General features: G+C 47.6%; 1 protein-coding gene across 1 annotated transcript; it reads right to left on the bottom strand.

The window, feature by feature from the left end:
• Positions 1 to 5,139: 5,139 nt before the first annotated feature.
• On the bottom strand, positions 5,140 to 7,879 carry LOC141800554 (uncharacterized). Its single transcript, XM_074683162.1, is given in 3 exon segments — positions 5,140 to 6,029; positions 6,176 to 6,445; positions 6,448 to 7,879. Coding segments are annotated over 3 exon segments (2,592 nt in total).
• Between the last annotated feature and the right edge of the window lie 4,547 nt (positions 7,880 to 12,426).

The following is a 12,426-nucleotide window of genomic DNA, read 5'->3' as shown; positions in this document are numbered from 1 at the left end:
TTGTACATTTCTTATGTTACGTTTCCTCCTCCGTGCAAATTTGCCCCATCCTGGTTCATGTCATATGCACTGTCCAATACAAACTTTCACTGGCTTGAATCTTTAGGTTGACATCGTTATGTGTATGAGTGGCCCTGAATGCACTGGACCGTTGGTAATGTTTTCTGTAGCTTGTCTTTCACCTGTAACTGTAAGAAAATATAATACAATATGTTACTTTTTGGTAACATTTAGACCTACAATGTGAACACTGTGTTACTTCTTAACAGCCTCTGCTCTGCTAAACTCCTCCTCTCACATGAAATGGTACAGCCCTCTGTGAGCCAAAGAAGGACGGTTCCTGAAGAAAAAGCACATTGCATTTAAAATAATCAGAAGCACAACAGAGGTACTGAAATGTTGTGTGCGTAGAGTCAAGTGTGTTCATGTTGCTCTGAATAAAGACTCCAAGCCCTGCTCCCTTCATGGTCTGCTCCAGGAGAACTCAATGTGTTACAGGAACAAGGGGAGAGAGAAAAGAGGTGTGTGTGTGTGTGTGTGTGTGTGTGTGTGTGTGTGTGTGTGTGTGTGTGTGTGTGTGTGTGTGTGTGTGTGTGTGTGTGTGTGTGTGTGTGTGTGACAGATCATGAGAAGGAGTAGGGGGAACTGGTAAAATGAGCATGTCCAGGCAGTCAGGGAGTCAGCTCTGTTAGGATCATGTTGTTGGTGGTTTTATTAGTCTGAGGCTTCCTAACAGGTTAAACTCATTCCTCTTATTTGATATAAAGTGTGCAGGGATGGGTTTAAAGCGCTCTTATCTCAATGTGAAAGTACTCAGTTTCAAGTGACAGTCTCTCATACAAGCATGCCATACATTCCATAATATGAAAACGTGGATCTAAAGTATCAACCTTGGATGTTCCGACTGAGCATGTGCAGATTTTCAAACCTCTACATATTCATATGTTGTAGAAATCCCTCAATCTGTCTGCAAAACACTCTGCTGAAAACAGCCTGGCTGCTTCATGACATGTTCAAGGGGCAGGCCTCAAACACTAAAGCCCACCCCCCCCAATTGGCCTCTAGAAGGCTGGCCAATCAGAGTGAAGGGGGTTTTGTGGAGTAGGGAGCCTTAAGGAGACAGTTCCCTTCCAATTGTTAGTTCCAGGTACTTGTAACTGGTGACCAGCTGCAGAGTTTTACCAAGGAAAGTTCTGATCGAAGGGATATCCAGGGGAACAGATGCATTTGACAAAAACAAAAAAATCAGGAAAAAAAAAAACATGAATTTCCTTTTTTAGCTTTTAAATCCAGAAAAATCTTCATCAAAGCAAGAATCCAAATGCCTGTTCAATCAAATATGAACAGCAGTAAATTGCAGTCTTCCACATAAAGGTGGTATGAGGTGTTCAGCAAGTTTGTACTCAGATCATTCATGTAATTTGTAAACAGATAGGGTCCTAACACTGAGCCTTGAGGTACACCTTTTGTGAACACGTTGCCTCCTACTACAAATAATCTGCGAAGGAAGAGGCAGCTTGTTCAGAGAGGTCATTCCGAAGTGAATTTCTAACAGACTGAGATCCACAGTTTTTAATGCCTTTGACAGATCCATGAACAGAGCAACACTAAACATTTTCCAGTCAAATGCCTCAAACACTTCATCAAGAACTTTTAGGGCAGCAGAATGAGTGCTGTGCTGCTTCCTTAAAACCTGACTGATGGGGTTCAGGATGTTACTTGATCATAAAACCTCCTTCAGTTGATCACACACCAATATTTCAAATACATTTACCTGAATAGAGATCGGCCTGTGGTTAGTCATGATCGAGGCAGACAAGAGGGAGGGCTCAGCAATGAGGTCAGCAGCCAGCTTCAGAAAAATGGATCCATACTACCAGGACCTGTTTTTTAGAATCCAGCTTTTTTTTCAGGGCACTACAGACCACCACAGCAGGTTCATTATTTAAGGTAGAGTTTTTATAATCACCACAAAAAAGCTTGCTGTGATAAACTGCTCTTCAAAATAATTTAACATGATGCATCTATCGATTGAGGTTTACAGAGTCTTTGACCAACAAATTTGGCAGTTTACCAGAGGACACAGCATCTGAAGCAGACCTAAAAACACTGCAGAGTTTCTGGATCATTTTGATTTCTGGTGGTTTCAGATTAATTAAAATCAGATGTTGCGGAAGCTGCTACCGGGGCCAGGGGGGGACAGTACTGATGCTGCAGATGACTTTTCCCTTTAAGTGTTTCACTGTTTAATCTCTTCCCCTGAGTTGGATCAGCCAAAATCTGATTTTTCATCAGATTTCGGCATCAAACTGTGAATTTAATCTCATGATGTGACCTTCATATTCAGAGAGCAGTAGATTTTGTGGAGGTGAACTTAGGCCTGATTTGTATCTTTTTTCATGGGGCACAGGTTAGCATTAAGACTGTTTCATATCCTGGAAACCTTTTCATAACAGTAATAGTTCCCATGCGGCCTGAACAATGCTTAACAACAGGAGGTAAATTTCATAAATTATGAGCCACAAAAATAAAATAAAAATCTAATCCACTTTTCATTCTGTTTGTATTAATCCCAAATAGCTAGGGGGAAATAAAACTGCACATCAAACAAAAGCTCAGGTCAGATGAGGTTCACCAAAATCTAACTGAGTCACGTTTCCAACAATAGATGATGAGACCACGCCAACAATTAAAACTGTCTGACAGTGGTTTCCAATTAAGCTGAACAATGTTTCATTTTCTGCTAACAAAAATGAACCCAACAAGATTCAATAATAGTTTTTTACATAAATGTCTCACTTTTGTCCTTCTAAAATATGAAAACAAGCGGGCAGGTTGTTCACAGTTTAACCTCGTCGCCACGACAACGATTCCCTTTGTTTGAACGGAAAGACAAATTAATTCCAGCTTTATAATTTCTGCAGCCCTTGATATGGTAATTGTAGCTTTGAGACACACACACACACACACACACACACACACACACACACACACACACACACACACACTCATATAGAAAGTACTTATTGGATGATGCATGGAGCTTAGTTTATTGACTGATAAGAATGTGTGTGTGTGTGTGTGTGTGTGTGTGTGTGTGTGTGTGTGTGTGTGTGTGTGTGTGTGTGTGTGTGTGTGTGTGTGTGTGTGTGTGTGTGTGAATGTGTTATCTTGCAGTGACTTGATGTTGCAATTTAACGGGCCTCTCTGAAACCCAGCGCTGCCTGAAGCTAACCGAACTATTAGCCATGCAGCTGAGCATAAACACCATTTGACCCGGGTGTGACCTGAAATTGACGCAGGAGTGGACATGCCTGACTAACTGTGATGTTTCTGCATTAAGTGCCTTTAAGATAGCTGCAACATTACATCCACATCCACATAAAAGGCTTGGTTCAGAGCGTGGCGGCTCCTCTGCTGCCAGCCTCATTAAGACGGGAACATCAAACACTCCGCTGGGAGATAATCCCAGCCCGTTTCAGTGTTCAGGCTTTCAGAATCTATCAAAGAATACAGGTAGATGCAGAATAAGTTAATCCTGCAGATTAGTGGGAGCACATATAAAGATCAAGAAATAAAGGATGGCAGAGGGACTCTTCAGAGCACAGCGGATCAGAAAAACAGCACGCTCAAAGACTGGAGAGAGGAAAGGAGAGGGTTACAGCTGTCCCGATCAATACTGCAGTAATCCATACCACTATACACAGCTCAATACTCTACTCATCTGGTATCAGTACCTATTACAGCGTATTGATTACATAATGTTTTATGCAGTCACAAGGATTCCACAAATGCACTTTCTGCAGTTAAAGAGCTCCATGTTTGTGATAGTGAATAGACCCCAGTGACACAGGAATCCTATAAAGAACAGCTCAGACTTCCTCCTTTATTAATGCAATCAAAACAGTACAGCTTCTCCACTCCTTTAGCTGTGCTCTGTAATTCAAGTGTTGAATATTTCATTCTGGATGTTAATGAATCTGTACCAAATAAAATAAATATTTCAGCCGAACTGAGGCGATGAAGAAGATAAACTTCTCATTAACAAATTAGATTTGGAGTTTTCAGAAAATAATTTTCTCAGGGTTAGAGTTTTACCACAGGATTTTTGTTTTACATAAGAGTAAAACATTTCCTTCACATTCTGGATTATTTAACATAATGCAGCACTTGTATCAACCTATAGAGAGATTATCATTCTACATCATCATAAAGATGTCCACGCATTTTGACCGCCGAAGCAGCGTTTAGCATCATTCATTCAGACGAGTTATCGTTTTTTAAACACTAACTTCAAACTTAAAGCAGAACAAAAATGTCTGGTTGTTCTGCGGTCAGTTGTCAGAATCGATACTTTACAACAGAGTCCATCAAGTCCTGATCATTACAGAGCAACTGGTGTTTTGGAGTTAATAGCAACCATGCTAACTGGTGACTCTTAGTCATAAGTATCAGTTATTAACAGCCGAGAGTCACCAGTTAACAGCGTCACACTTTACGCTGAAACACCAGAGACGTCTGTGGGTGTGTAATTAGATGTGCCTTCTTTATTCAACCTCAGGTAACGTGTGGTTACTGTGTAACCTTGGTTCTCTGAGTGAAGAGACTATCTCTCCACTCCGTTACATATTCCATATGTACGGGATATGACCCCCGCTGCTTGTCAGGGTACTTGAATAATTCTTTAAGACACACCGGCTATCCCGGCAACGCCCTATCGCGTAGCTATAAAGCGCCGGCGTGTGATCATTGATTGTTTGATTGAAACGTGTCTCCGAGCGGCCTGAGGACTGGAGAGATAGTCTCTTCACTCAGAGAACCAAGGTTACACAGTAACCACACGTTCTCTATCGTCTCGAGACTTTCTCTCCACTCCGTTACATGTTCCATATGTACGGGGTAGACCTTTAAGACACCCCGTGAGGAGACAGTGCAGCCCACAATCCCACACCACAATGTGCAACGAATGAACTATGTACAAATATACAATATATACAAGACCCAGGAGTAGGCCCCGCCAGACGCTAGGGCCCATCCTGAGAGGGAAAGGGGCGCTATGGAAGCCTGCAAGACGCAAGACAACCAGAGGGAACCAGCCAGAGGCCCCGCAAGACGCAAGGGCGAGGGGAGACGACGTGTCTACCGTCGTGCTGAGCCCAGCACCCGCTCCCCAAGGGAGGGGCTGGCAGCAGCGTTAAGGTGGTAGAACCTTGTAAAGGTCAACGGGGATGACCATGTGGCGGCAGAGCAAATGGAGGCAAGTGAGGCTCCTCGCCACAAGGCCCAGGAGGCAGCCACACCCCGAGTGGAGTGCGCCTGGACCCCTGATGGGACGGGCACGCCTGACAGAAGGTAAGCCTGACGGATAGCGTCCACCACCCAATGTGACAGTCTGGACTTAGACAAAGGCCTTCCCAGACGTCCAGGGTCGTAGCAGACAAAGAGCTGATCTGACCTCCGGATAGCTTGAGTCCGCCGAATGTACTCCGTCAAAGTCCTCACCGGGCACAGAGCGGACTGATCCTGCTCGGCATCCCCACCATCATCCGGAGAGGAGAGAGACCTAAGCTCAATCAATTGAGACAGGTGAAACTCAGTGAGGACCTTAGGGAGAAAGGCTGGGTTGGGTCTCAGAACAACACTGGAACCGCCTGAGGAGAACCAGCAGCAGTCTCCATGCACTGACAATGCATGAAGTTCACCCACCCTCCTGGCCGATGTAATGGCAAGCAGTAAGGCGGTCTTAATGGAAAGCCACTTCAGATCAGCAACCCCTAGGGGTTCAAAAGGGGGACTCTGAAGAGCCTCAAGGATGATATACAAGTCCCATGAGGGAACTGCGGGACCAGCAGTTTGCACCGTAAGCCTGTGGGCCCCCCGGAGAAACCGAGAGACGAGGGCACAGTCCTCAGCGCCCAGCGCAACATCACCGATTCGCACTGCTTTGATTGCTACCACCAATCCTCGCAGTGTTACCGCAGCCTTCCGGGCCTCCAGCTGAGACTGCAAAAACTGCAGGATGTGCTGGGCTGAGGCTAAGAAGGGGTCTACCTGGTTAGACCCACACCAGGCAGCAAACAGTTGCCAACAGTAGGAATACGCCGCCCTTGTGGATGGAGCCCGGGCTTGCTGAATCGTTGCCACGACCGGCTCTGGTAACCCTAAGGCCAGAAGCCTGTCCCTCTCAGGGGCCAAGCCACCAACCTGAGCCCCGCTGGAAAGGGGTGGAACAGGGCTCCGTCCGCCTGGGAGAGAAGGTCCCTCCGGCACGGGAGTTCCCATGGTGGTCCGTCCAGCAGAGGAGGAATGCCCGAGAACCATGCCATGTGGGGCCACAGAGGCGCCACCAGTATCACCCGCACATGCTTCACCTGGACTCTTCGCAGAAGAGGCTGGAGAAGAGCAAAGGGGGGGGAAGCGTAGAGCAGAACCCTGGGCCAAGCAAGAAAAAGAGCTGGCAGTGGGACGACTCCCTTGATGCGAACAGGTCGACTTCTGCCCTGCCGAAGCGACGCCATATCTCGGACACCACTTCCGGATGGAACCTCCATTCCCCCGGCTGAGGGCCCCCCCTCGACATGATGTCCGCCGCGGAGTTCAGTACTCCCGGCACATGCACGGCTCTGAGCGAGAGGAAGATGGGGTGGGCCCACTGCCAGAGAACTGTCGCCAGCTTGCACAGGACCGGAGAGGCCAGCCCCCCCTGCCTGTTGATGTAAGCGGCCGCCACTGTGCTGTCGGTGCGGACAATCACATGATGACCCTTCAGTCTCGGCAGAAAATGACGCAGAGCGAGAAGAGCCGCCCTCAGTTCCAGGACATTTATGTGCTGACCCTGCCACCGGCCGGTCCAGACACCATTGAGCCCCCAGCCTTCGTGTACCGCGCCCCACCCTGCCGGGGATGCGTCGGTGGACACCAGCTGGCGATATATCACTGGACCCAGATCGCGGCCCGCCCTGATGTTCGCGGGGACCTTCCACCACCGTAGGGCTCTGTGAAGCCTCCGGGAGACCCGTACTTTGGTCTTGCGGGACCTCTGAGGGCACAACCCCAAGCTTAGCAGACACCTTTGTACAGGCCGCATGTGCAGGAGGGCGAGGGGAACTACCTGCACCAAGGCCGCCATTAGGCCCATGAGGCGAAGGCAGAGGCCCCAGTTGACCAGATCGTGCAACTGGAACAGGGCAACACAAGACCTGAAGGCCAGCTGCCTCTCCTGGGTCAGAGCAACTGTACCGCTCCTCGAGTCCAGGACCATACCCAAGAAGGAGGTCACCTGGGCCGGTTCGAGCCTGCTCTTTTTGTAGTTTAAGTGCAGGCCTAAACTCTGAACGTGGTCCAGCAGCAGGGCCACATGTTGGCGGCATTGCTCCTCTGAGACTGCGCAAACCAGCCAGTCGTCGAGGTAGTTCAGGATCCTGACGCCCCTGTGCCTCAGGGGGGAGAGAACCACATCCACACAACGAGTGAAGGTGCGTGGTGCCAGAGAAATACTGAACGGCAGCACCTGAAACTCGTATATCTTGCCTGCAAAGCCGAACCGCAGGAACCGCCAGTGACCCCTCCAGATTGGTATCTGGAAATAGGCGTCCTTCAGGTCTATAGTGGCGAACCAATCTCCTGCAGAGATTGCCTGCCTCACCCTGGGGACCGTCAAAATCCGGCATCGCAGGGGCCGGAGATACTGATTCAACCCCCTGAGGTCCAGAATTGGGGGAAGCCCTCCATCCCTCTTCAGGGCCAGAAAGTAGCGGGAGAAAAACCCAGCCCGCTGATCCCCTGAGGCCACCTCCCTTATAGCCCCTTTTTCCGGAAGAGCGGACAGCTCTGCCTGCAGAACCGTCCTCTGGTGAGGATCGACCACTGTTGTAAACATGGGTGTCCTTGTAACTGGCGGTCGGCGCAAAAATTAGATGCGATACCTGTGGGTCATGGTGGAAACTACCCACGGGTCGGCCTCCAGGGCTAACCAAGCCATCCTGAGCAGCGGATGGGGGAGCCTGGTTGGCCCGAGTCCGATAATTGTCAGGAGGGTTGTGGGCGCTTAGAGGACCCCTCTGCCTTAGCAGACAGTCTTCTGCCCCTGCCCTGGCGGTGGCGCCTATTCTGCCGGGAGGCCTCTAGCTGGAGTCTAAGGTCCCCTTGACCCCATGACGAGGCCTCAGGAGCTGCAACTGGTCGAGAGCGAGACTGTCTAGGCCTGGAGCCTGCGGCACGCTTGACAAGGCCCCCCGAAACCTCCTTGGCACAGCGGCGGCTCTCCTGCGCCTGCTGCAGTAAGGCAATGGCGTGAGGGCCAAACATGGCTGTGGGTTCCACCGGCACCTTAAGCAGACAGTCTCTATCCCCCTGTTGCAGCTGGGATTGAGACAGCCACAAGTGGCACCTAGCTACCCAAAAGGAAGCTAAGGCACTGCCTGCCGCCTCAGCCTGCTCCCTCATCACTGAGGAGAGGCATGAAGAGGCTATCTACAGCTCCTCACCGACACTGGTGCCGAGCTGAACCTGCCGAGACAAGTCTCGGAGGTAAAGAGACAAGATAGCCCCTGTATTTGCCAGCCGAGTCTGCACTGACATGGCTTTATGTAGCCTGGCGAGCAGACTATCCATGACCCTGCAATTTTTACTCGAGCAGGTGGCGTTGCCAAGTATGGAGTTAGAGGGGGACACCAAAGGAGTGAGGACCCAGTCCACTGGGGGAAGTGTCCCACAAGCAACCTGGTCCCTGTCGTGCATGTTAGAGAACCGGCGACATGCTGCAGACCACTTGTGGGCAGTGGCTGGAGTGTGGAACTGCTGGCACAGCAGCTCCTTAAAATCAGGTAGGAGCGGCACCTGCGTAGAGGCAGGGTGCATCTCCTCACCCTCTTCAAACCTTGAGGATGCAGCCCTGGGATTCTCAGGAAGGGCAACACCCAGAGCCCTAGAAGCCCTGGTAATTACCTCCTCAAACCGACGGGCTACCTCTCCCCTAGTTACCTCACTCACAGACGGCTGGGCGCATGAGAGAACATTCTCCTCTGAGGAAGAAATGGTCTCCACGTCTACATACTCGTCCTCTGCCTCCTCCTCCTCCTCCCCTAAGGGAGGAAAAGAGCTCAGCAGAGGCCGAACCCTGATAGGCTGAAGAGGAGGTAATGGAGCCTGCCAGGCACCAGAACACTCCCCCCTCCCCTCCGAAGCCGCAACCAATCGACTAGTCTTAGGCTGTGGTACCTCACAAACCTGAGCACCCATACGCTTTGGAGCAAAAAATCTGCAACGGGCCTCTCTGGTACGTGCAGGCAGAATAAAACAGTCCATGCACGACTGAGGGTTTTCTCTGGAGACTAAAGCATGTTCATGCCCCAGACATAAAATGCAGTTATCATGCCCATCCTCTAGGGGCATCGCCACCCCACAGCCCACACAACAATGTCCCTCCTGAGCTGCCATGCTGACCCAGAGGTACTACGTCACTTCCTGTTAGCCGTAGCACCGAAGCCAGCTCACTTATTTCTCTTTTTTTCTTTGTGTGTGTTTGTTCTTGTGATGGACTGTGCACGCCAGCCGCTCGTGAGAGCCGTACGCTACGGTGGGGTGGACAAAGGAGGCTTAAACTATCGGAGGAGAGACTATCGGAGAGGGAAAGACCGGCATCCGTCGCCAGGTGCGTTAGCCCGCGAGCCGCAAGCAATACACCGGCGAGAGGACACCACCAGAGCCGGGAGCCGGAGCGTAGCTCTGGGCCGACCCTCAAACGATCATCGCAGCTGTCACAGTCAGTACCTCACTACCGAACGCGTCAGCTCACGAGCCGTGAGCAATACGTGTGGGAGGGAGCACCGTATCGAACAGTCAGCACCAAGCGTGTATCCACCGAGCGCGTTAGCTCACGATCCGCGAGCAATACACTCAGAGGAACACAGCCACCCCCGCCGGGAGCCGGAGGACCTCCGGCTCAACCAGACAGGATGACTTCGTTCACGAAAGACAGACAAGAAGAGCCCAAGACACAGTAATCCAGGGAGGCTGCCAAAGACAGACGCCCCGACTTACAACAGGTAAGCGGATTCGATAACTGCACCCTGGCTCTTTCTGTACGTAGATTGAGAGATTCTGCACCCTGACACACACGTGGAGATCAAACAATCAATGATCACACGCCTGCGCTGGCGCTTTATAGCTACGTGATAGGGCATTGCCGGGCTAGCCGTTGTGTCTTAAACAATTATCCAAGTACCCTGACAAGCAGCAGGGGTCATATCCCGTACATATGGAATATGTAACGGAGTAGAGAGATAGTCTTGAGACGATAGAAAACCAGGTTTGACTGTAATTAAAAAAAAATATTAACAACTGATATTCTAAATCAAGTTTTTACTTTGGGATTTTTCTAAAAAATTTGGTTTGGTGCCAAGGATACGACCAATCATGGACTCACTGTGGAGGGTAAATAGTCAGTGAAGCTATACATTGTGATTAACAGAGACAGATTATCAAACTATAAACCAGTCTGTGTAATTTTTTTTTTATTTTTTTTTTTAGGGTTTGTGAGGATTTCTGATTTGTTGACACGTTTACGTCCTGGTCTGTCACAGTCTGGTAAGTGTCCATAGATAATGCAGTTATGAGCATTGAATACTCTGGGTCTCTCCACGTAATATCTGTCCACTTGCTCATCTCTTCTATCCACTGGCTACATTTCCACAAAGCTGGGAGCCGTTTACCATCAAGTGATGATATTAAGTTAAGAAAACAGTTTTTTTGGAGGTTAACTCCCTCATGTTGATTGACCATTATACTCCACAGTGCCTCTACAGTCAAAATTTGGTCCATAAATATTTCTCTGTATTTTTTTTTCAGGTGAGAGATCAATGTCACAATAAATAATACCCACATAAATGAAACACAACATAACCATACGCAAAAGAAATCCCAAACTTGACAGTTTTGTGTAGAACACGGTACAACATGTAACACTTTAAACTCATCTGACACTGGACCATTGGATTGCTATTAGTGCTGTCAGGCGATTAAAAAATTAATCTAATTAATTACAGGATTTGTAATTAATTAATCTAATTAATCGCATTTTAATCTCATATCTGCTTAAGATCCCAAAATAAAGACTTTGAATTCCAGGACATTAAAAGACATTTAAAAATAAGGTAGGAATATATACAACACATTTTTAGGTACCCTGAGGCATAAGGGACAAATGAAAAAAGTTTTATGGTTCTATCTTTACAAAATCTACACAGTGCTGCACCTAAAATAAGCTGATTTGATTTTTAGGACGTTTTTTGCTTCTGTTCACATTTTTACTCGATGTGGACTCATTTTTCACTGCAATATGAACTTCTATAGATCTATGAGGTCAGGAGAACCAGGGCTAAAGGCTAAAAACTGTGAGGAACTATGTACAAAACACTTTTTTCAAGTCTTGGATCAAAGAAAAGTGAAGTATTCTCAGTTTAACATGCTCTGAACACACAAACTGTTGCTCATTGGTGCAGTGCAGCCCCAAGCTGAAACATGACACCAGGAAGATGGAAGCAAATTTTCAAAGAATTCTTTAGATTTAAATACAGGATATATATCGATCATTCAGGGCTTGTGTGATGCAGCAAAGAGTGTAAAATTGCCTGTTTTTACAGAATTGAGCTAGAGCAAACGGTTGATTTTCTATAGATTTTCAAAAAGGACGTGTGAATAAACGAGATGTGGACCGCAGTCCCCCCAACAGCGCTCTCTCTTCCCCCGGTTCAAAGCATGTTGCTAGGTGTGATACATTCAGGGACCGTCGGAAATTTGAAAATCTGACGAGAACACCCCTTTTTCCATGGAGGACAAACGGTTTGTAAATGCTAGACATTTGAAAATAAGTGCGTCTTTGAACGCCTCGCGGGTTTGGGATCCAGATTAACCTGCGCTAATTTTTATGACGCGTTAATTTGCGGTGTAATTAATTAGTCTAATTAACGCGTTAAAATGACAGCCCTAATTGCTATATATATTTTTTCAAGATTTACTTACATTACATGTATTTACACAAAGTATCAGTATCAGATAAGTATCCCCAATACCAGCCTGAGTTTTACTCAGAATCGGATAGGCAAAAAAGGCGAAAAAAAAAAAAAAAAAAAGGCAAAAAAAAAACCCTTAAGTCAAGCAAGTCCTCCTCACCAGTAGTTGCCGCTACTTGATGTGGTTTACCACCATGGCAAAGGTGCATCAGGTCCTGTTCAGGCCAAATGAATGAACCAGAGTTAACAGTTAAACTGTTTTTATTTTGCTCTTTACTTTATCTGAAAAAAATACTTAAACTCTTACAACTGTTAGTTTTATTTTACACTTTTGAGAATTTATTAAATATAAATGGTTAACTCAGAGTGACTGTATTGATTTTGTTCAAAATGATCTATCACTGTTTATTGAAAT

The sequence above is a fragment of the Halichoeres trimaculatus genome, unplaced genomic scaffold, assembly GCF_033239565.1.
Source record: "Halichoeres trimaculatus isolate MK-OKI-2021-1 unplaced genomic scaffold, fHalTri1.1 fHalTri1_scaffold_12, whole genome shotgun sequence".
NCBI lineage: Eukaryota > Metazoa > Chordata > Actinopteri > Labriformes > Labridae > Halichoeres > Halichoeres trimaculatus.
The sequence above is the reverse complement of the archived record's forward strand: the minus strand, read 5'-3'. Positions and strand labels throughout refer to the sequence as shown.